Raw genomic sequence first — 25378 nt, forward strand, 5'->3', positions numbered from 1 at the left:
AACTGGACGGCTCCTTAGAACATTAAAGTCAATGAAATATTAATGTTTATTAAATTCCACCTATTCAATACATAAAGAGTAATTTTAATTAAGAATTAAAAATTAAGTGAATTATAGGGACATGTTTCACCTTTTTTTAAAGGGCATCTTCAGCCTTAATCTCAAACCTGAAAGATAATAAATCAGGATCCTGATTGCTCTTAATTGTAGTTTTTTAAGACATACCATCTATCATATGCCTACTCACACAAAACAATATCTTCATGCAGATTCTCACCACCATCTAGCACAAAGACAAGGCATTCTCGTGACACTCACCAAGAGGGCAAGACGAATTTGTAAGTCTTCAAATATCCAGGTGGAGATGGACACATTCAAAGTCACGTTCAAGGGTAATAGTTACAGAGATTTGCAGATTCATAGAGCCCTGCATCTCAAAGAAACGACCAACCAAAGCTCACAGAAGGAAGAAGTGAAGGGAACTGCCTACCTGCCTTCCATTCACAACACCACATATCAAATAGCCAAGGTCCTCCGCAAACACAATATAAAAACCGTGTTTGGCACCATCACTAAAATTGCTCAGAGTCTGTGTAAAACCAAGGACAAATTGTCCCCACTTTTACATCCTGGGGTATACAAAATTCCTTGTACTTGCGGTAAAGTGTACATTGATATGATATAGATGTTGATTCCCATAGGGAATCTGAAACATTTGTCCCGAATGAGTAAATTTATAATACCAATATAAATGGTCCATTATTGGATATTATAAATTTTCCAGCTAACTCATTCCTGGTTGCCAGCGTTTCACAACACATGCTGGTCCATTGGTACTCGTATGAAGGAACATGAACAAAATATTTGTCTCAACCACCCAGACAAATAGATTATAGAGCAAAGTTCTCTAGGAAATGTAAACAATTTCAATTTATTTTCATGACACGGCATAAGGCAAAGTATCAATGGCAACATCAAATTTTCAACTTTTTAATTTAGAAATATGACATTACTTTGATGTCATATGTAATCAGGACGGTAGGCAATGGAGGAGTGCTGAAAAGTTCGAATGAAAAATATCAGCTGGTAAAAAGATTAGAACACAGAAGGAATAGATTCATAGATCACTTATTAAGACATTCTAATTGGTGCACCAATCTGAAGGAGGGAAGGGTGGAGATCTGCCAAACTGCCTTGATCTCCTTGATGAACTTTAGCTTCCATGGAAAATGTTGGATGAGTGTTATTGTGGAAGAATATCACGTTGTAAACAATATTTACACAGTGCATGTAAGTGCTTGTCATTCAGGCTTTTTAGTTAGTCTCACACTGTACTGGAAGATTTAACTGTTTTTCATAGATGACAAACACACACAGATGTTATAAATTCATAATGCACATACCTCCTACACTTAAATGATATAGGTTAATACTCTTTGGAAAGAGTTATGTATCGGTTAGAGCAATAAGTGAATGCCATCATTTTGCCACCTGACAATGAATTTGAAGTGTACAATGGGAAATCTCAGTCTGTTGCAGAAGAGCATAAACAAACATCAGTAAACGTCCAAGGACCTAGTCAAACCTATGTGAAAAGACCGATTGTTTTTTATCATATTTTCACTAGCGTTACAATACAATTTTCAAAAAGCTCACTTGTCATCCAGGCTTTTTGGTCAGTCTTGTACTGTACTGGAAGATTTAGCTGCTTTGAAAGATCTTGGTTTTGCTGATTTCCCTATCCATTAGCAACAGTAACTTTTCAGAGCCATCCATATATTCCCCAACCAGAACTGTTACTCTTTCCTTGCTGTTTTTCCTGCCACTGAATATTTCCCTTTAAATTTAAATGTTTCATCTGGCATGCACTAAAAAGAAAACAAAAAGAAGCTGTTTTCATCTACATTGAAGATTTCTTTCGGTTCATAATTTGAGTCTGGACAATCCATTTAACCACTTGTTGACAGTTTCTACATTAACTGAAGTACTTTCATCACACACATTCTTAAAACAAATCGCATTTCTTCCTTTAAACCCAGTAAACCAACCTGAACTTACTTTAAAATTAACAATGCCTAACTTTTCAGCATATTCTTCTGCCTCAGAACGCATTACAGGGCCACGTACTGGAACGTTATGAATACAGGATTGTATGAACGACTTTAAAAACACTCATCAATATCAGGAAATTCGTCACCTTTCATTCGATTGCTATTTCCTCTGTTTTTAACACCCAGCTTTCCATGATTTTGTACTTATTTTTTATGCATGCTGACAATGTGTTAGGCTTGATTCCATACTCTTTAGAGATTTCAGTCTTCAATATTATTATTATTATTATTATTATTATTATTATTATTATTATTATTATTATTATTATTATTATTATTATTATTATTTGGCGAGTGTTTAACTACTGTATGCACCACGTTTTGTTGATATTTTGAAAATACTAAGAGATGAAAGGTTCACATTCCATGGTTGACAACTTCAGGATGGGGGAAGAGGAAGATTTCTCGTAGCTAAGTGCAGATGCCTGTAGAAAAGTGGTGGTCAAGGTCATGCCAATGACATTTGCAGAGATAAAAGTTAAGTCTGTTAAGAATAGTGACTACCTGACCATAACTAGGAAGCTACAATATAAATATAGAATTCCTGGGAAATATTTGAAAGCTTCAATTTGTGGAACCGTTCCAAAATTAACTTGCAATAAAATCCTGACTTCAAACTATCCAAATTTAAGCTTTGATAATTTGAATTAAATGACTATCTTGCATTGATTAGAATAGGAATTTAAAGGGGAATAAACTTTTGTTTGACTTATCTAATGTCGAATTAACCACAGCCTACTATATATTGTATGTCTAACTTTTGTCCCATTTTTCTGCACGGTCGGATATGAAGTGAGATGAATCTTCATAACAAGTTTTAATGACCTCATCAGAGGAGCTAATGAGATGAAATAAATGACATTATAGCAGGAAGGGAGGGGGTGAAACCTGGTGCTGGTACTTAGCCTACTCTTGCTGAATAGCATCAAGGAGTTTGCTCAAGGCTTAATGTCTCCATCTGACGGACGAATCACGATCAATCGTGTCACATGACCTCATTCCATATGAACACTACGGAAAGGTTTGGAACTGAATTCAGGCTTTCAGCACACAATCTGGTGATTAAAAATTGTTTACCAACATCTCTTGTACCCTGCCAGCCACCAATCTGATGGTGAAATTTTTTCGCCCAACGGAACTCAAACTGACTAAACACAGTGTCAGACCATATAAACTTGACACCTTGATGATGATGGCCGCTACTAGGCAAGCAAGTTGAACACAACATGACGGGAGTAAATTACTAGTGACCTGTCCAAGGGCAATTTAGGGACTATATTAGATATATACAAGGGGTAGATCATTTCAATCAAGAGAATCACATTCCGTGTCTTTGAGATTCCAGAAGTGGTAGTTCCGAATCTTTTACTTCTTGTTATGCTTGTTGTACACTAAAACGTTTTTCTTTCAATTGAATACATCACAAGAAAAATTGTCAAATCTTGTCAAAGAATGTTCAACATTGCTGAAGCTTTGACAAGTTTTGAAAAGTTATGACAAGATTTGATAGCATTTTGTTTTAAAATGGAGGAAAGGCAAGCAGCAGTTGTAGTTCTTAGGCTTAGTGATGGGATAAATGCTTAAAAAGAAGAGAAATGTAGAATAAAGAATAATTTATGTAGGGTAAAGATTAATGTGGTTATCTTCCACATAATTTTTGTAATGTATTTAATGCCATAACATCATTTGCAGATTTTATGTTATATTGCATTTACTCAGATTAATTGAATTAAAATATAGAAATGCAATAGAAATTCATATCTTAATACATGAAAACATATTAGGATTTCAATAATAATAATAATAATAATAATAATAATAATAATAATAATAATAATCATAATAATAATAACAACAACAACAACAACAACTAGCAGTTTCCCGCTGGCTCCGCCCACAATGTACAAAGTACGGTGTTGTTCGTTACTATCCTCAAGGATATATTTGCAAAGTTTCGAGTTAATGAAATAAAGCACATGATCTGCTGTGGTAATAGAATGTAATATTATGTCAACAAAACACTTGAAAATACATAACACAAAGAAATTGAATTAAATGTTCCTTGGAACAACACCACGCGCCGAACTGTTAAAAAGTCCTTCAAAGATCTTCGTCATGGAGACAAATGTACTCATAACTTTTCTCAGAATCTATCAATTTAAGTAGTTATTACCTCAAAAGAAAGTGCTTAATCCACTGAGTGTTTTTTAGAGCAAAACGAACTGTGTACCTCAATTAGAACGAAAGATATGATTGCTTCAATGAGAAAAAATGTTGAAGAAATGAGACGTCAAATTGAATGTGCACACATAACTTTCCTCAGAATCAACCAATTTGTATAGTTAAGAGTTGAAATGAAAGATCTTGATTCACTGAGTATTATTAGGCCAAAATGAACCCCGTCCCTCGATTAGAACCAAATATATGATTGCTTCAAGGAGACAAAACATTGAAAAATCAAATAATTTGAGGAAGGTGGAAGTTGAGTGATTTATAGTACCTGATGACAAATCTATGCATGAATACCTTTCAGTTTTAAAAAATGAAGGAAACTGACCAGATAAAATGGCCGGACTGACTGACTTTAGTTTTCATAAATTTTTTAAATATATAGATGAAATGGCGTACGGCTTTTAGTGCCGGGAGTGTCCAAGGACATCTTTGGCTTGCCAGGTGCAGGTCGTTTGATTTGACGCTTGTAGGCAACCTGCACGTCATGATGAGGATGACATGATGATGATGATGAAGACGACACATACACCCAGCCCCCGTGCCAGCCAGGTGTTAATATAAGGAAAGATCTTCATTGGGGTAATCACATAAATGGGATTGTAAATAAAGGGTTCAGATCTCTACACATGGTTATGAGGGTGTTTAGGGGTTGTAGTAAAGATGTAAAGGAGAGTGCATATAAGTCTCTGGTAAGACCCCCAACTAGAGTATGGTTCCAGTGTAAGGAACCCTCACCAGGATTACCTGATTCAAGAACTGGAAAAAATCCAAATAAAAGCAGCTCGATTTGTTCTGCGTGATTTCCGACAAAAGAGTAGCGTTACAAAAATGTTGCAATGTTTGGGTTGGGAAGAATTGAGAGAAAGAAGAAGAGATGCTTGACTAAGTGGTATGTTCCGAGCTGTCAGCGGAGAGATGGCGTGGAATGACATTAGTAGACGAATAAGTTTGAATGGCGTTTATAAAAGTAGGAAAGATCACAATATGAAGATAAAGTTGGAATTCAAGAGGACAAACTGGGGCAAATATTCATTTATAGGAAGGGGAGTTAGGGATTGGAATAACTTACCAAGGGAGATGTTCAATAAATTTCCAATTTCTCTGAAATCATTTAGGAAAAGGCTAGGAAAGTGACAGATAGGGAATCTGCCAACTGGGCGACTGCCCTAAATGCAGATCAGTATTGATTCATTGATTGATTAACCAATGATGGTTAACATTTCCGAGCCTGCCAGGAATCGAGCCCAGGATCCCTCTGACCAAAGGCCAGCACACAAACAATTTAGCCGTGGAACTGGACATAATAATAATAATAATATGATGCGAAGATTGCCATAGATCAAACGTTGCTGATAGCGCTAATTCATAGGGTTTTTTTCTTTTTCTTTTAATTGACTTTACGTCGCACCGACACATATAGGTCTTATGGTGACGATGGGATAGGAAAGGCCCAGGAGTGAGGGAAGGAAGAGGCCATGACCCAGCATTTGTCTTGTGCAAAAATGAGAAACCTCGGAAAACCATCTTCAGAGCTGCCGACCGTGGGGTTCGAACTCACTATCTCCCGGATGCAAGCTCAGATCTGTACGGTCCTAATCGCACGGACAACTCACCTGGTGATTTATAAGTTAATATATGGTAATAAACATACAAGCTGTCAACTTCCTTGAGATATATCTCCTCATATGCTGCTGTTTTCTTCATTTTATTATGGTACTCTATTGTGCCCAATGAATGTAGGCAGGGGTGTGCCTCATACTTAGCAATTAAAAAAAACACACACACATCCTCAGCCATAAAGATGAAGCCACTTTTATTGTTTTGATTCCCAGCATGCCTGGCGACCTTAAGTGCATCGTTAATTCCATTGGCCAATTCTGTAAAAGACTTGTAAACAAAGGACTGGATAGGGAACAAGCAGACTGCCTGCTTCCTCTAGCAAGTCAGTGCTTGTTCTACATCAGACATTAGAGGTGAGTCTCACAAATAATTTTTCTTCTTTTTAATTTCTTTCCTGTATGTTTATTCATTCCTAATTCTGGCTATCGTTTCCAGATTTACTTCTTTGCCTGAGGTCCCAAGTCTACTTAAAGGCATCATCATATTATGACAAGATATTCATAACCATAATTTTTGTTATTATATATATTTTAACGTTATAATTATTCCTGCAACATTGTCTTTGTCTGGTATATATACAGTATGTTTTAGTTATCACATAATCTGTTTAATTTTTATATGGCTGAAGATGGCCACAAAGTGGCTGAAACTAGCCCCAAGACTGATGTAATATCATTTACTTGGTATATTGTATAGTCAATTTATTACTTGTAGGTGCATCATATGGTATAGGCATTTCTTGAAAAAATGTTATCTCTAAGGATGCAAGCATCCAGAGTAATTCAATCATGGTGTAAAGAGCAGGAATATGAACTTCATTGTCTTTCCTGTCCAACTCAATTTCCCAACTTAACATTATTGGACAGTTGTAAACACTTTTAGAGACAAGACTGTTAAAAAGATTTCTTCCTCTATCATCTCTTGAACAGTTGATTGACATGGGCGTTCATGAAGAATATCACAAAATTCCACTTGAGACTGTTCAGTGTTTGTTGGAATTTCTACCACTACACATATTAGCTGTAATACAGGCCAAACGCTTATTAGGCATAAACTGTGTAGTCTTGTCAGATGTTTCCATTAATTTATCCAATCTCTACATTCCTGATGCAATAAGCTAACTGATCCCCCCTCCCTGGACATTCAATTATTACCAGATAACAAGAGAAAGTGAACATACCGTAAGTCAACAGTCAAAGCTTTGCTACTTAAAAACCTGTAATGACAGTTAAAAATGACAATGTTTCACTTTAAATCATAGTTACAATATTTCACTTACTTTTCGGCAGCAGCTCGCTTCCTTGATACAGTTTCTTTTATCTCTTGTTGGAATGCTTTGATCCTCATTTCGCTCTTATGAACAGACATATGCACCTTCAGGCTAGCAGGTAGCATGTGGCGACCACAGACTGTACAGTTTACTTTCAAAGCCTCCCGTTCCTGTCAACCACAACATAAGGTAAGACAACATATAAATGGCCAGCAGCAGAAGGCCTACTATACTATGGATAATAATTAAAGGCATCATAAAGTCAGTAATCCTCAAAAACACGATGTGCCAATAATTAAAATGGAAATGAAACCAACAAAGTTTATGACTTTTACAATGAATGAACAATTACAAGCATATGATACCTCTATTAGGTTCCTTCTAGAACACGGCTATATATTTTTTTTCACTCACTCGTATTCGTTCTAAGATCATGGACTCAAGCGCGTTTTCTCCTAGCAGGGAGCACTTGAGACCATGTTGTTGAGCAAATTATGATAACGAGAAGGACAATTGCAGGAAACAACACGCAATCATTCAAACTATTTTATAAAGCAATAAAATAATCTCATAAAATTTAAGTTTGTTCTGATTTTCCTTTTCATTCCTTATATTTTAAGCTCAATGTCATGTTTTATGCCCAATGTCATCTTCATATTGCAACCACCAAATCAATGAAATTTACATAGAAAATTTTGTTCTTGTAATGAATATAATTATCATTATTTAAAATGAAAACAATGAAACTATCTTTTTTTACAATTTGCTTTATGTCATACCAACACATAGGTCTTATGACAATGATGGGATAGCAAAGACCTAACAGTGGGAAGGAAGCGGCTGTGGCCTTAATTAAGGTACAGCCCCAGCCTTTGCCTGGTGTGAAAATGGGAAACCATGGAAAACCATCTTCAGAGCTGCTGACAGTGGGGTTCAAACCTACGATCTCCCTGATGTGCAAGCTCACAGCTGCGTGCCCCTTATCACACAGCCAACGCGCCTGGTAATGAGACTATCATTATTTAAAATGAGAATTATATTCAATATTATTCCAATGTTGATGAAAATATAAATAATATAAGAATTGTAACTGTGAACAATTAAATAAAATAGTAAATAGTGTTCCATTCGTTTATTTACTTCAGTTTCTTTATATTAATTTGTCTGCCATTGTAATTTTTTAAATATGTATTTTTGTTGTCGTACACCAGACCAAACTTAAATTGTCATATTATGCATTGGGGTGAAAAATAATGAAAGAAAATAAATGGGAAATTAAACTTATTTAGTTCAAAAAGAAAAATAATTTATGAATAAAAATGAGAGCAAGAAAAATGAATAACAATTTATGTACATTTTGTTATGGATGATAGTGATATAGTGATATAATCACAGAAAACCATTCTCAGGACAACGGATGGTGGGGTTCGAACGAACAACATGAGGCTATTGTGTATCAGCAAAATATCACTGGCTCTATTGTTCGAATGAACAACATAAGGCTATTGTGTATCAGCAAAATATCACTGGATCTATCTGGGTAGAGAAGCTGCTTCTATCCGACAAGAGATATCCAGCAGCACTAAACTTTCTCTCACTCGCTGCACTATATGCAGGAATAGAAAATATTCTCCCTGCAATTGATGCAAGTTTGGGGAAAAAGGTACAGATTTTATTCCACCATTTAAGTGGATTGTTGTCATCAGAGATTGTATCTCTGGCAACGTAACAGTCAAATTAATGTAGTGACATTGCAGACTGACTGAGTAACTGATATGATAACTATACCACTGGGCTCAAGTAAATGGTTCATAACAGACCCCACAATTATAAGCGAAGCACCATCCACTCAACCACATGATGTACACAAGGAGAAATGTGATATACCGTATTTACGTGAATAATCCCCGCACCCTAATTTTAGGAAGGCTCGTTTTGAAAAGAATTAAGTGAACTAAAATTCATTCCATTGAAAGAGTAACATAGGCATAAACACACATTTCCTATCACTCCGCGAGGTCCACCTGATATTTACGCAAATATGAACGTGTAAATTTTCTGATATAACTGCTTTGCCTGAACATATTTGAGAAATATATTATCACTGCTATAAAATATATTTGTCATGAAAATTATCAAGTAGGCCCAGGCATTTCATTAATCTGAACTTGCAGTAGGCTCGATTCCCTTTAGATCGAAAGATTCAATGTCTCTTGCAACACTAGAATCTTCTCCTTAATTACAAATTCGTTACACACCACGTTCAAAACACTTTTCACACGCAAATCTTTTCTTTACACGGATATTAACATGACAGGTGGTGGATAATTCTTTTTCTTGCAATGTAAACAGTTGAAACAGACACACGGGCGAACTTGGATATTAGTTTTGCGATAGGGTAAAAATCTCGTTAATTCGAAGTCATTGGGACGCAAAAATCGGACTTCGAACTATTTGATTTCGAATTAACCGCCACCTCGTAATTCAGAAATGCCAACCCTTGCCGCGTCAAAAAAAATTCTAAGATCTGTTACTGCATGCAGTTAACATTGATTCACAGTTTAAACCCTTCACATGCAATGAAAAAGTAATATTTCCAAAATGTACCCAACAAGGTGCATTTGCAGTATCAAAATAATGCACTCGGATAACTCACTGTCAAACATAACCTCACGCAAAAAAAAATAAAAAATGTTCAAAGACAAGGAGTCTACGCTTGCTTCCCTGTGCATGTACGTTATTCATTGGATTACTGTAGGCCCTACTGTATGCATTTTTAGATGCCTTGTATTTGCACAGAAAGTACCCAACACCCTTAAAACATCGTGGCTTATCAAACTTTCCTATGAGGAGGGGAGGAAGTCTTTCGCTTCCATCTGCATTGCAACACAATACAGTTTAAAAAGTCCATTTGGGCCAGGCATAAAGAAAACAATGCAGTTTCATTGGCATTGACAATATTGTTCATTTGTTAAAAATGAAGCCATGTTTTCCAGTGTTGACTTAGTTAAATGTAACAAAGGTTTTTCAGTCTGTCAAACACACAGCAAATACAATGTAAATTAAAACACTATAAACATATCTGTAAAACACATACTAACATACAAAGAATGACATGTTTCGTTCTACAAGAACATCCTCAGATTCTATCAAATCACTTAAAAACAAGCTTATATATGTACAGTAGTGTTTACGTAGCGTAAACTTGTCAATGATAGAGAGATTAGTGATAACATGAAATAGTAATGACAAAAAATAAATAAAATATATACAATTATTAATATAATGAAAAACTTACGTATTTATCTAGACTGCCGACGTTAAGTCCGTTGTCACCAAACACCATTTCAGGACTGTGGTCATGGAAAGTTTGTGGTGAGCCACGCTGCGCGTGGAGAGGGGACGGCAAGAAAGGGAGGGGCCTTGTAGAGCGATGTGGATCTCTCCTATTGGATGATTAAATCGAGTAGACTATAGAGTGGAGAGGGGAGGGAGATGTAGGACAGAGCGGCTGGAGCGCTGTGGAACCTTCCATCAACATTGGAGAGGGGAAAGATGTTATTGACCTATTTCATGTTAATTGTATCTTTGTGTAATATGGATGAATGCAAATTAATAATTTTTATTTTATTTTAGGTGAATAAAGTAAGGAACGGTATTATTATTATTATTATTATTATTATTATTATTATTATTAATAATAATAATGTTATTCGTTTTACGTCCCACTAACTACTTTTTAAGGTCTTTGGAGACGCCGAGGTGCCGGAATTTAGTCCCGTAGGAGTTCTTTTACGTGCCAGTAAATCTACCGACACGAGGCTGTCATATTTGAGCACCTTCAAATACCACCGGACTGAGCCAGGATCGAACCTGCTAAGTTGGGGTTAGAAGGCCAGCGCCTTAACCGTCTGAGCCACTCAGCCCGGCATTATTATTATTATTATTATTATTATTATTATGATAGAAGCAATTTAATGAGTAGGTGTTGTCAGATATTATGTGAGTAGAGCGAATAGGGGGGAATTATTTAAATGTGTATGCTCATTCAGGTTATTGGCATTAGCATTTTTTGCGACGTAAATTTCTATAGCTTCTTTTATATTCAGAGATTTACTTTTATTTTTGAAGTGTAAAATTTTTAGATCAGTGTTGATGTATGTGAAATGGTGTGAACAGTTGTAGATGTGCTCCCCGAAGGCTGAATGCCGATTATATCTGATCGTGTTTTTGTGTTCTTTGTATCTTGTATGGAAATTACGTTTTGTTTGACCTATGTATGTGGCGTTGCAGTTAGGTTCTTGGCACTTGAGTTCATACACTCCTGACTTTGAGAAAGGGTCCTTTTTGTTTAGGTTGCACCTGCTGAAGTGTCTCTGTAGTGTGTTATTCGTTCAAAAAGCTACTTTTAAACCTTGTTTCTTGAAAATGTTAGCTACTTTGTATTTGTTATTGTTAACATAGTTGAGAACCACGTAGTTTTCTTTGTCGTGTGTGGTGCTTTCCCGGCGACTTTTCTTATGTTTATTTAATAGTTTATCCACTGTGCCTGGAGGATGGTTGTTTTCTTTCGTGATTTGTTTAATGATTTGCATCTCTTCATTGAAATCTGTTGTACTCATTGGTATGGAAATAGCGCTATGTATCATTGTATTCAGCCCTGCTATTTTGTGTGTGTATGGGTGGTTCGAGTTGTTGTCAATAGTGTGCGACGTCTGAGTGGGCTTTCTGAATACTTTGTAAGATAGGTTGTCATTATTCCTGTTGATTGTGATGTCTAAATAGTTTATTTTCTTGTTATTTTCTGGCTCCATTGTGAAGCTGATTGATTTGTGTAAAGAATTTAGAGTGTTTAATAACTGGTCTGCATTAGTGATGTCATTATCACATATGCATATGACGCCATCCACAAATCTGCTCCAATGTAGGATTCCTTTTGAAAGCTGGCCCATTAAGGTGTTTTCGAAGTTATTCAGAAAAATGTTTGCTATTGTACCTGATAATGGTGAGCCCATGGCTAGCCCTTCTTTTTGCAATATATTTTGTCGTTAAATGCAAAGCAATTTTGGTGTAGTATTGTTCTAAGAAAGTTAATAATTTCTTTGGTTTCTTGTAGAGAGGTGTTTTCTTTAAGAAGGTTTTCAATAATTTTAATGGATTCATCTATTGGTATGTTGGTGTACATGTTAGTGATGTCAAAGGATATCATACGTGTGCTCTCTGTTATTTTAAGTTTATTTAATTCTCTAATTAGTTCTAGGCTGTTTTTAATTGTTCTGCCTCCTTTAAGTGAAATTTTCTCTTTTAGAATGATGTTCAGTTGTTTGCTTAAATTGTAACTTGGTGCATCTTTAAAATTTACTATTGGTCTAATGGGACACGGCTCTTTGTGTATTTTGGGCAGGGCTCTTAGTGTGGGGAGTTTAGGATTTTTGATGGTGAGGCTTTCTTTTTCTTGTTTCGTGAAAATTAAGTCTGTTTCCTTGATAGCTTGCTTTATTTAGTTTTGAAATTTATTTGTAGGGTCGCGTTGCAATTCTTGAATACCGTTGTTGTTGATAAATTCTATTTTTTTTTCTATGTATTCGCCTTTCTTCATTATGACTGTTGTGTTACCTTTATCTGCTTTCGTGATGATAAGGTTGTCGTTTTTAATTTTGTTCTTAACTGTTTTCAATGCCGAGTATTGAGTGGCGTATTCGGTTGTTTAGTGGAATTATCATGTGCGATTATTTTTAGGGCTTCGTTGGTGGCTACGTTTTTTATTATTTCTCTTTGTGGAGAGGGTATTTTGTCGCAAGCAATTTCTACGTCAGTGATGAGCTGTTTTATGTTGTTTATGTTATGACGTTCCTGGCAATTGAATTTGAGACCTTTCTCTAGCAGATTTATTTCATTCTTTGAAAAGGTAGTGTCTGATCTGTTAATTAATCTAGGGTGAAAATTCGCGAGTTTGTTGTGCTTAGCGTTTTCTGGACTTTTCTGTTTAATCATTAGGTTACGTATTTTATTGTCAATGACCTTCTGTTTCCGGATTGCTTCCTTTTTAATGTAATCGTGTAAACAGTTGGAATAGGATGTCCATTGTGTGCGGTGCCAGAAGTTGCTTAGGTTTAAATGGATGCGTAGAATTTGTTTATTGACTTGCTGTTTCTTTATGTACGCGAATTTGATTTCGTTTCTAATCCATATTAACTGTGATTTAGCTGTTGATATTTTAGCCGAAGTTGTTGTGAGTTTAGCTTTTATGGGTATGTACTTAGGGATGAGCTCTAATATATATAGATATAATCGGCATTCAGCCTTCGGGGAGCACATCTACGACTGTTCACACCATTTCACATACATCAACACTGATCTAAAAATTTTACACTTCGAAAATAAAAGTAAATTTCTGAATATAAACGAAGCAATAGAAATTTACGTCACAAAAATGCTAATGCCAATAACCTGAATGAGCATACACATTTAAATAATTCCCCCCTATTCGCTCTACTCACATAATATCTGACAACACCTACTCATTAAATTGCTTCTATCGTAATAATAAGAATAAGAATAATAATAATAATAATAATAACAACGTCCCTTACTTTATTCACCTAAAAAATTATTTGCATTCATCCATATTACATAAAGGTACATTTAACATGGAAAAGGTCAATAACATCTCTCCCCTCTCCAATGTTGATGGAAGGTAAATTGCTTTTTTCATAATAATAATAATAATAATAATAATAATAATAATAATAATAATAATAATAATAATAATAATAATAATAATAATAATAATAATAATAATAATACTGTTCCTTACTTTATTCACCTAAAATAAAAAAATATATTATTAATTTGCATTCATCCATATTACACAAAGATACAATTAACATGAAATAGGTCAATAACATCTTTCCCCTCTCCAATGTTGATGGAAGGTTCCACAGCGCTCCAGCCGCTCCGCCCTACATCTCCCTCCCCTCTCCACTCTATCATCCAATAGGAGAGATCCACATCGCTCTACAAGGCCCCTCCCTTTCTTGCCGTCCCCTCTCCACGCATAGCGTGGCTCACCACAAACTTTCCATGACCACAGTCCTGAAATAGTGTTTGGTGACAACGGACTTAACGTCGGCAGTCTAGATAAATACGTAAGTTTTTCATTATATTAATAACTGTATATATTTTATTTATTTTTTGTCATTACTACTTCATGTTAACACTAATCTCTCTAACATTGACAAGTTTACACTACGTGAACAATACTGTACATATATAAGCTTGTTTTTAAGTGATTTGATAGAATCTGAGGATGTTCTTGTAGAACGAAACATGTCATTCTTTGTATGTTAGTATGTGTTTTACAGATATGTTTATAGTGTTTTAATTTACATTGTACATGCTGTGTGTTTGACAGACTGAAAAACCTTTGTTACATTTAATATTGTTCATTGCGTACGAATTGTAATCTATAATCTTCATTTCCTAATTGACGAATTACACAATTAGAAATAGGAAAGGATTTCCACCTATCAATACTCGTTTATTGCACTTATTGTGCTACAGGACCGGTTTCGACCCTTTACATAAGGTCATCTTCAGCTGAACCATACATACATATCTATGTGATGAAGCTATGATTAAGATTGTATTGTCAAAGGCTTGCCATACGATAATAAACATTAGGTCACATCCAAATGGGGCATGTCGTAACGTGAACTGGCGTATATGTCACTATGTGCAACAATGCATTGTATGTCTAAAATAGTATGTTTAAGATCTTAAAATTAGTTGATAAAACACATCTCTACTTAAAACTAACTTATATATATATGTACAAGATGAATACAATATATCGATGGCCTAGACTGAATACCTCGTACCTCAAAAAGTTCTTTCTATCCATTATTTCCCTTAAGACTGGTCACGCCTCCCAGCCACATTTGGATATGCAGTTCATCAGAACAACGTTCGTTGGGTTGATTTTCCTATGCTGAAGCGTAAAGTAAAATGAACCTTATAAAAATTATACTCTAGGAGTTAGTAAATAAGTCACACAGACATACTTTCCTATAGTACGGTATGATAAGGTTCATTTTCCTTCACATGTCGGCATAGGAGTAAAGAACACAACAAACATTGTTCTGATGGACTGCATATCCATGCGTGGCTGGGAGGCGTAACCAGTCTTAAGGGAAATAATGGATAGGAAGAACTTTGTGAGATACGAGGTTTTCATTCTAGACCATCGATATGGGAGCACTTCATGCACATGAACGTTCATGTCTTGCTTGTTGTTCAATTCATCGGCAGACTCCCGTGTTCAAGTCTTATGTACACAGTTGTACACTTAGCTGCTGTTCCTGGAATTTTAATGATATGGTTTGCTTGTACAATTGTATAAGTAAAAGATTTTGTCTTCATGTATGTACATAGAATAAAACACTTTCAATTTTAAAAAGGTGCCAGACGTATGGATAAAATTAGATTAAAATATGTTCAGCTCTGCTGTGTGTGTTGCCTTATGTTAAAATCAAATCATGTTGTCCTGTGACATCCATAAAATTTGAGTGACATTGGGTTCAAAGTAGTGGCGCCTTTCCCATTTGTAGCTGTGCAGTGATGTTATATTTATCTGTGGAAGATAAGATTGAGCTGTGAGTGATATTTATGTTGGAGGAATGACTAAGGGTTGTGTGTACTAATTTGAATGTGTACTTACTGTTGTTGGTGTGGCTGAGATGTGTTTGATATGCGAGCTTGTGTACTACTTCGTGTTCTTCTTGGGCTCATACTAGCTGCTGTGAGGGGATGGGAAGGAGGGGTAGGGAGAGTTGCTGTTGTGGGGGTGGAGCTGGGTGTGTTGTTTGATGTTTTTCTGTCACGTGTCGCGTTCTGTTTATCGATTATCTTAAGGTAAGAGTTTTTTAGGGCGGGGATAACTGTATTGAAGATGATGATGTTAATTTTTTCTGTGAAGTTCATTTATGTTGTAATTTGGATTGGTATACTGATCTAGAGTGATGTAAAACTCTTCTGTTATGTTGAGCAGGGGGCCTTTGGGGTTTATGTTCAGGATTTGCATGTCGTTCTCGATGTTTGTGAAACTGTGTTTATAGTCTGCGACATGTTGTGTTTTACCGTGTTTATGTGTTCATTATATCGGGTTAGGAAGTTTCTACCGGTGCGTCCGACATAGCTTGTCTCACAGTTATTGCATTTGATACGGTATACCCCTGAGTAGTTGTATTTGTTGTTGCTGTTGATTGTCCTGACGTTGTGTATGATGCAAGTGTGGGAAAAATAAGGAAGGTAATAAGAATGGGAAATGTTTGCTGGACTTCTGTGCTAATATGGAATTAGCAGTTACAAATACATTCTTCAAGCATAAGGGCTATTCAATGTTACACATGGGAAGGTAGGGGCATCAGATCCAAAATAGACTATATCTATCTTAACAGACATTGAATTCAGAAAATCTCTTCAAGTATGTGTTGGTATTTTAGGTTATTTTTGATGATGCACACCATTATCTGATCTGTAGTAGACTAAGTATTTCTTGGCCTAGGATAGAGAAAGTGATATCTGCAGACAAGTAAGGGTAGAAAATCTCCAGGATGATGAAATTAGAAGTACATGAATTTGATTAGTAAAACGTTCCAAATAGTGGACAGTAAACAGGTTCAGGATATAGAAAGAGAATGATACAGGGATGCTGTAGTAGAATCATCAAGGGAATGCCTGGGAACAACTGTGTGTAAAGATGAGAAATGGTGAGAATCTTGGTGGAATGAAAAGTGAGAGCAGCTTGAATATATAAAAAGAAGGCATATCAGAAATAGCTCCAAAGAAAGACTGATGCAGACAGGGAGTTGTACGTAGATGAAGGAAAAAGAGCGAAACAAATAGTTGTTGAATCCAAGAAGTCATGGGAAGTCTTTGGTAATAACCTGGAAAGGCTAGGTCAGGCAGCAGGGAAACCTTTCTGGACAGTAATAAAGAATCTTAGGAAGGGAGGGGAAAAAGGAAATGAATAGTGTTCAGGGTAAATCAGGTGAACTCGCAATAGATGCCAGGGAATCAGTGGACAGGTAGAAAGAATATTTTGAAAATCTTTTCAACATAAAATGAAAGTATACTGGTAATGTCACAAATAACCAAACTCATGGGGAGGAGGACAATGAAGTTGGTGAAATTATGCCTGAGGAAGTTTAACGGTTGGTAAATAAACTCCACTGCCATAAAGCAGCAGGAAAAGATGAAATTAGATCCGAAATGGTGAAGTATATTGGAAAGGCAAGGATGAAATGGCTTTATAGAGTAATAAGATTGGCATGAAGTGTATGAAGTGTTAGTAAGGTACCTTCACGTTGGATAAAAGCAGAATTGCACCTATCTATAAGCAAGGGAACAGGAAGGATTGCGATAACTATCGAGGTATCTGGAAACTTGGAAGGAAGGGTGTGATTAGTGGTTGAGAGTAAGTTGGACAAAAACCAGTATGGTTTCAGATCACAAATGGACTGACAGGATCAGATTTTCACTATGCGCCAGGTAATTGAAAAAGCCATTAGAATAAAATGGAAACACGTTTCCCTTTGCGAAAATCAAACGATCATAAATATGTCTCCCGATCATGGCCATCCATCAACGACTGCTACTGTAATTTCAGATAGGACATATCCTGCACGGTTGCTAGGTAACCATGTCTGTCCATCAATCCACCCATACCTTACATAACAGCCTCCAAGGTTGCTTGGGTTACACTTCTGTCACACTAACTACCTATGTCAATTAAAGACATACTTGTAAATAATTGAATCAAACACATCAACACTCACCGGGCGAGTTGGCCGTACAGTTAGGGGTGCGAAGCTATGAGCTTGCATCTGGGAGATAGCTAGTTCGAATCCCACTGTCGGCTGCAATGAAGATTGTTTTGTTTCCCATTTTTACATCACGAAAATGCTGAAGTTTTACCTTAATTAAGGCCCACGGCCGCTTTCCTCCCACTCCTAGGCCTTTCCTATCCCATCGTCGCCATAAGACCTATTCGCGTCGGTACGACGTAAAACAAATTTTAACATCAACACTCCCATCTATGTACATATACATGAAGTAAATGCCATTTAAAAAATTGATAAATCCAATGACAGGGCATTCGTACATAATTATAATACTAGACGTAACCATGATCTGGAAACTCCTTATCATTAGCGAAACAAGGAGTATTCTATTTCTGATAAAAATGATGGCTAAAATGGAAAGCATCTACTCGTATGTGTCTTTATTTATTCCATGCCTTTGTTTACTTCAATGGTATGTTTTACTGTACAGTTTCGAAAATCTATGGAAGGCATATGGCAGAGCACCGAGGGAAAAGATGTTCGCCGTAGCCTACTGTGGGACTATGGGATAACAGATAAATTATTAAGGGACACTGGGACTGAAAGTTTGGCGAAATATATGTAAAATATTGATTTTCGGCTTTTTCCATATTAGTACACCCCTAACCCCCGCGGATCAGATAGCAGTGTTTTCATCCGAATTCCTCCATTTTTAAAGCTCTAGCGTAGCTTTTAAATGGCTGGCGTGCAGTCCTTTAAACGCCCACTTTCGTTCGACTCACGATCAGCACACATTAGTGGTGTATTCAAGCAGATTTCACGATTTCATTTCATAAGAATAATTCAAAAAGGCCTCCTACATCAGTCGGTCTGCATTTTGCTGCTTTCTAGTGGAGGAAGTAGGCACTTTTATTACGTAAACTATATAAGAACTACAAAAGTTTGAAAAATCTGAATGAAAATTACAGGTGGTGGTGTGGTCTTGCATAATATATTGAGTAAATTTTTATGCCTATTTTCAAAGACAGTGATTACTTATTAAAGAAATATTTATTAGTTTCAACATTATTTATGACTATTTCCGTACATACCATGTGCAAATCCTGTTTGTTTACAAACAAGTTGTTTTCCAGTTTGAGTGTGTTGATGTATGCGAGTATTTTCTACTAATGTTTGGTGTTGTTCTGTGGTGAAATGCATACAATAAGTTCTCGGTGGCATAAGCCAAAATCCAAAAGTAGGAGAAAACAAGAAATTTCTTTGAGATTCTCAGCTGACAGTACAGGTTATGAGCATTGTCCATTATTTTAAAAAATTGCTTTTTCTCTGTTTCACTTTTTCAGACATTCAAAATGTTACACGCATCATAAATCTTATGATATTGCTTTCAAAATTTGCATGTATTATCTTCATTGCATTGACTATAAACCTGCGGATCGATTTTTGGATTGCACTTTTGGTCTGGCTGCAAAAAAATTCAAACTTAAAAAATTGAAGATTTTTTGTAGATTAAAAACTTGGATATGAAAAAAATTTATTTCTTCATATTCATTAATGCAATTCAAAAAAGAATCCGTAGGTTTCTTCCAATTGTATTAATGCAATAGAATATTACCTAAAAGTTACACTATCTTGATTGGTTTAATGCGGCAGACCTTTATAAATATTGAATAATTTGCACATGAAAATTTATAAAATAATTAATATCTCAAGAACTAATCAACTTGCAATGCTCAAATTTACCACAGTGGTTTATGTTATGACTATTCATAAGCATACAAAATTTCAAAGCTGTACCTCAGTTTATATAGAATTTGGAAATTTCAGTCCCAGTGTCCCTTAAAACCTATCAAAGGCATTTATGTTGACAATTGGGCTGCAGTGAGAATTGATGGTAGAATGAGTTCTTTGTTCAAGATACTTACAGGGATTATACAAGGCTGTAATCTTTCACTTTTGTTGTTCATAGTTTACATGGATAATCCACTGAAAGGTATTAAGTGGCAGGGAGGGATTCACTTATATGAAACTGTAGTAAGCAGTCTGGCCTCTGCTGACGACTTGGTCTTAATGGCAGATTGTGCCGAAAACCTGCAGTGTAATATCTTGGAACTTGAAAATAGGTGCAATGTGTAGTGTATGAAAATTAGCCTTTTTAGATTTATGTCAGTAGATAAGACATCCAAGAGAATTGGATGTCAGATTGGGGATACAAAGCTGGAAAAGGTAGATAATTTCACATATATAGGGTGTGTGTTCTCTAAGGATGGTAGTATAATAAGTGAGATTCAATCAAGGTGCAGTGAAGCTAATGCAGTGAGCTTGCAGTTTCAGTCAGAAGGGAAGTCAGCTCCCAGATGAAACTATCTTTACATTGGTTTGTTTTCACACCAACTGTATTTTACGGGATTGAAAGCTGAGTGGACTCGGGATATCTTATTCAAAAGCTAGAAGTAACGGACATGGAAGTAGCGAGAAAAATTGCTGGTACAAACAGGTGGGAACAATGGCAGGAGGGTACTTGGATTGAGGATATAAAGGCCAAGTTAGGAATGAACTCAATTGTTGAAGCTGTACGTATAAACCAGCCTCGCTGTTTTGGTCATATGGGGCGAATGGAGGAGGATAGGTTACATAGGAGAATAATGGACTCTGTTATGGAGGGTAAGAGGACTAAAGGGAGACGTATAGGATGATGGTGAGACTCAATTTCTAACGATTTGAAGAAAAGAGATCTAGAACTAATAGAGGCCACAGGACTAGTTACAAATAGAGGATTGTGGTGGCAATTATTATTCCTTGCCATGTAGGCTTGTACACCAAGGGTACAACCTTACTCTTTCTCTCCTATTAATGCTGAAGGTAGTGATTTAGGGCTGGTTTACACGGGTAGAGTAGCGAGGCGAGTAGAGTGGATAGTAGAGCTACTAGCATCGTGTAAACGACCGGGATAGTAGCAAGTAGAGTAGAGTAGTTAGTAGGCAGTAGAGTAGAGTGGGTTTCCGCTGCGGTAAAGTAACTCTACCACTATCCTTCCCCCTCCACCGGAACCGAGCTCCGAGAGCTGGCGCAGAAGTCCGAGGACGTTCGATTTTTCAGCTGACGCGTCATTCGACTGCTGTATTTGCATGTGTGTACATGCGGTGGTATTACGTCGAGCGTTTATTTGGCGGCAAAATGAAGTGGACGGAAGAAGAAACTTGCAAATTTGTGGAGCTCTACAGCGAAAAAGAATGTTTATGGAACATAAACAGCGTTACTTATAGAAATAAGAATATGAGACGGGCGGCGGAAGAGGACTTGATTGCGAAAATGGCTAAAGAGGGTTTTGGGTTAACGGAACTGAAACAGAAAATAAAAAAAATACGATGTACATACAATCAAATACTCATGAAAATACGAAGATCCAAGAAGTCTGGAGGTGGTGCCGCAGACATCTACACTCGAAGATGCAACATAAAATATAAACAAGTGTCAGCTGGATTTTCACTTAATATGAAGATTTCTCAAGTTTCAATGTTACACAGCGTGTTCATCATGTGTCTCGACATGTTTAAGTTAGGCAATACAATGGTGCAGGACTGTGTACATTAATCATATTAATAACATACATAGGGATCTTCTACATATCACTTGCCACTGCCGTTAATTTTCAGCAATAACAGTAATTTCCCCAACAAATTGAATAGTTTCCATATGTTGTTTGAAATATCCAAAATAATTATTGTTTACAGTACAGTGTCAGATCTAGAAGCTTAAGCTCTACACCTGGGCCGTACAAGCAACGAACAAAAAGAACAAAAAAAAAAAAAAGAAAGATCAGTAATTGGGATATTTATGGTGAAGAAGCTACTGCAAATTACGCCTACGCCAGCGTAATTTACAGTGTACGTATGGCCGGTTTCGTCTCAAAACTCACGTGCAAAAATTAGTAGCAAATGGTATCAAAACTCACGACTGCAAACTAATAGCTAAATTAATATTCCAATGAGTCTCAAAATCCACGACTCCGGATAGCAGGTGCCTGCGATGACGGCAGGAGGGGTGAGGTGAGCGGTGACTCACTGACCAGGCCTCTCCTGAGGCCACAATACCATTAACATTAAATTTATATCAAAAGGAAAAATACGTTATATTACCTTTAAGACCACAGAAAAATGTTTTGATGATGATAATAATAATAATAATAATAATAATAATAATAATAATAATAATAATAATAATAATAATAATAATAATAATAATAAACCTCTGTGTCATTCATCGACCATTATTTTCCCCTGTGTGTTGGGGTGGCAGAGTAACATCCACAATATCCTCTGCCTATCGTAAGAGGTGACTAAAAGGGGCCCCAGGGGTACTTACATTTTTTAGAAAAGGCCCTTGTCTTTCTTTGCCCGAAACCTTCATTTTCTCGAAGTATGGGCCACCTTCCATTTTTTCCCTCTGATTAGTATTAATAGAGGATGGCTGCCCAGTTGCACTCCCTCTTAAAACAGTAATCACCACCACCACCTTTTCCTTCATTGTTTTCAACACTTATTGATTTTTAATGAACCTTTCCACATTTTCTTGGCTGGGGAAAGAACCACCATCATAAAATATCATCAACATCAGCGCTGTGGAGTCTTTTTTAAGTCATATAGCAACAGAACGTCAAAGATAGCGATTGGCTACTTCGCTATATTTCAGATAAAATTCTGACACATTTTAATTTATGATTTTATAAATTTGGTGAGCCAAGTAGTCAATACTACAAGTATATAACATTGCGTATCGTGTAATCGCGTGGGGGCGTGATGTAATATATTAATCTATGCTAAGTAAGGCATCTGGGAGTACATAACTCAGTCATACGTGTGGAGCATGAGTTCATATTATTTTCGGAAAGCGTGTCAGAGACCGTTCATCATACTCGCCCACTTTCTGAAGGGAATGGAGATAAGTAATTTAATTTCCCTGCGATGAGATTCATGACCAAATTAATCTCTAATGAAACTAAATGAGTGAATTAACAGTCGTAATATTTAATATCGGTAAAATAAAGTTTCTTATATAAATAAATGCCGTCTTCTGGCCTCATAATAGAACTAAGCCCCGGTAATTACTACCAACTGAAAATTTATTTTAACTAGCAGCAGGCAATATACCTACTTTAATTGTATGTCGTCCGGATGCATGGATACATGGTTAGCATGCTGGTCTGTGGTCCAATGGGTCCAGGGAGTCCCAGGTTCGACTCCTGGCCGGGATTTTCACTTTCATTTGTTAATTCCTATGGCTCGGGAACTGAGTGTTTGTGCCGTCTTCAGCATTGGACTTCATGGATTGCAAAAAAAGAGGCGTATTTCTATTTTTCATCTATTCACATAATTCAATCGATTATCCATCCGACACACACCGAAAAATGTATTCATGACGCAACCGATTATTCTACGCGATATAACTGAATGATATTAGAAATTCATTTGATTATTTATTCCATTATTTAAATAACCGGATGGAAGCTATTTGATTTTTAAAAAATATCCGATTATATCATCACTAGTAGGGTGGGCACATATCCATTCAAAGAAGAATTGGTCCTGCTCGTGAGGTTTGAGACTGGCCCAGATAGAGAAACCTATTCTTGCTAATCCTCTTCTTAGAATTCGTGAATTTTGATACTCGTGAGTTTTGAGACTCGTGGGTTCTGAGACGACACACTGATGGCCAATGGGCATTCTTTCTATAACTTTTGAAATGAATTCTGTAAAATTTCATTCGGATAAGATTTAGGTTGGCTAAAAAAAAAAAAAAAAAAAAAAAAAATAGAAACATCACTACAGTCTAACTGGGGAAAGGAGTACCTCACCCCTTCACCGTGGAACAAAAACCTTCGCCAGAATTATGATCTATAATTAGACTGGAGCTCGTTCATATAGATTTATCTTAGAAATCACCACTACAGTATTTACAGACGAAGACTAGTAAAATCCTGAGGGGATGATTACACTGTCGTTACTTTCTGTACAATAATGAATAAAGTCATAACAATTCAATCGTTTGTGTTCCTGGGTTAAAATACATGCTTGTACTGCCAGGGAACTGCTCCTTCATTAACAAAATGATTCCTGAGACGATCCCTCATGTTCTTGGCCAACTGTGTCGAGTTTGTCCCCCCATATTTCTCCAAATTGCCAAGTTCTCTCAGAATTAATGCCGATGCCCCGAGTGTATCTCTCCTACTAAGCCAGCCTCTTACCCATTCCCTTTTTTCCTCATTTACTTCTTCTTCTAACGCTTCACTAACCTCTTGCAGTAATATGTTTGTAAATGTCTTTAAACACTTCCTTACGATGTGCTTACGTCTTGACATGGTGCTACTACTGTACTCTACTCTACTGTATGACTACTCCCGTATGAACGATACGAGTGTCAACTCTACCAGACAGCGGTAGAGTAGAGTAACGTGGCTACTCTACTAACTACTCTACTCGCCTCGCTACTCTACCCGTGTAAACCAGCCCTTATAGTTATTGTCTGACAATTGGGTTTGGTTCATTGTCCTAACCATACAGTTTAGGTACCCTAGTTGCCAATACGTCGTCTTACAGTTACTGTTAATCATGCATGTTGGCACTATATAGTTGTGGTTTTTTCATGACTTCTGAGATTTACGTATTGCCACTACTAAATAACTAACTAACCCCATCGCACTACAGCTTTAAGGGCCTTGGCCTACCAAGCGACCGGTGCCCAGCCCGAATGCCTGCAGATTTCGACAGCATGACAAATCCTCTCGGCCGTTATTCTTGGCTTTCTAGACCGGGGCCACTATCTCACCCTCAGATCCAGATAAAAATCCCTGACCTGGCCGGAAATCAAAGCCGGGGCCTCCGGGTAAGAGGCACGCACGCTACCCCTACACCACAGGGCCAGCTATTGCCACTGCTGCATTGTGAAAATTATTAGTGTTAAATTTGCCGATATAAGTAAAGCATATTTTCTATTTCTGTAAGATTATAAATCCGTTTGGGTAATACCAGTTAAGTAGAAACGTAACATGTTCGAAGGATGGGCGGGGCCGGGCGTGTCCATACACACAACAAGGCTTCCCCCACACACCCCTCCAACCCCTCTACAACAGCCGACAACATTATCAGAAGTACAAGGTACAATACGCGACAGACAGCCAAACAGCATACATCTCAACCACCCCACAGCAGTAAGTAAATTTCATAGAACTCACACTAGTATTCAACTTTTATTTCACTCAGAATTTCTAATTCAATCATTTCGACTTGCAGATATTCACCATC

At 36.7% G+C, this 25378-nt stretch overlaps 1 protein-coding gene across 1 annotated transcript in view; it reads right to left on the minus strand.

Moving 5' to 3' along the window:
* Positions 1–25378, minus strand: part of LOC136859080 (uncharacterized) — a 357013-nt gene that overhangs the window by 290441 nt on the left and 41194 nt on the right. Inside the window, exon 4 of the mRNA XM_067138671.2 lies at positions 7243–7403. Coding sequence (XP_066994772.2) covers positions 7243–7403 — 161 coding nt within the window. The remainder of the gene's footprint in view (positions 1–7242; positions 7404–25378) is intronic.

The sequence above is a fragment of the Anabrus simplex genome, chromosome 1 (genome assembly GCF_040414725.1).
Source record: "Anabrus simplex isolate iqAnaSimp1 chromosome 1, ASM4041472v1, whole genome shotgun sequence".
Taxonomy (NCBI): domain Eukaryota; kingdom Metazoa; phylum Arthropoda; class Insecta; order Orthoptera; family Tettigoniidae; genus Anabrus; species Anabrus simplex.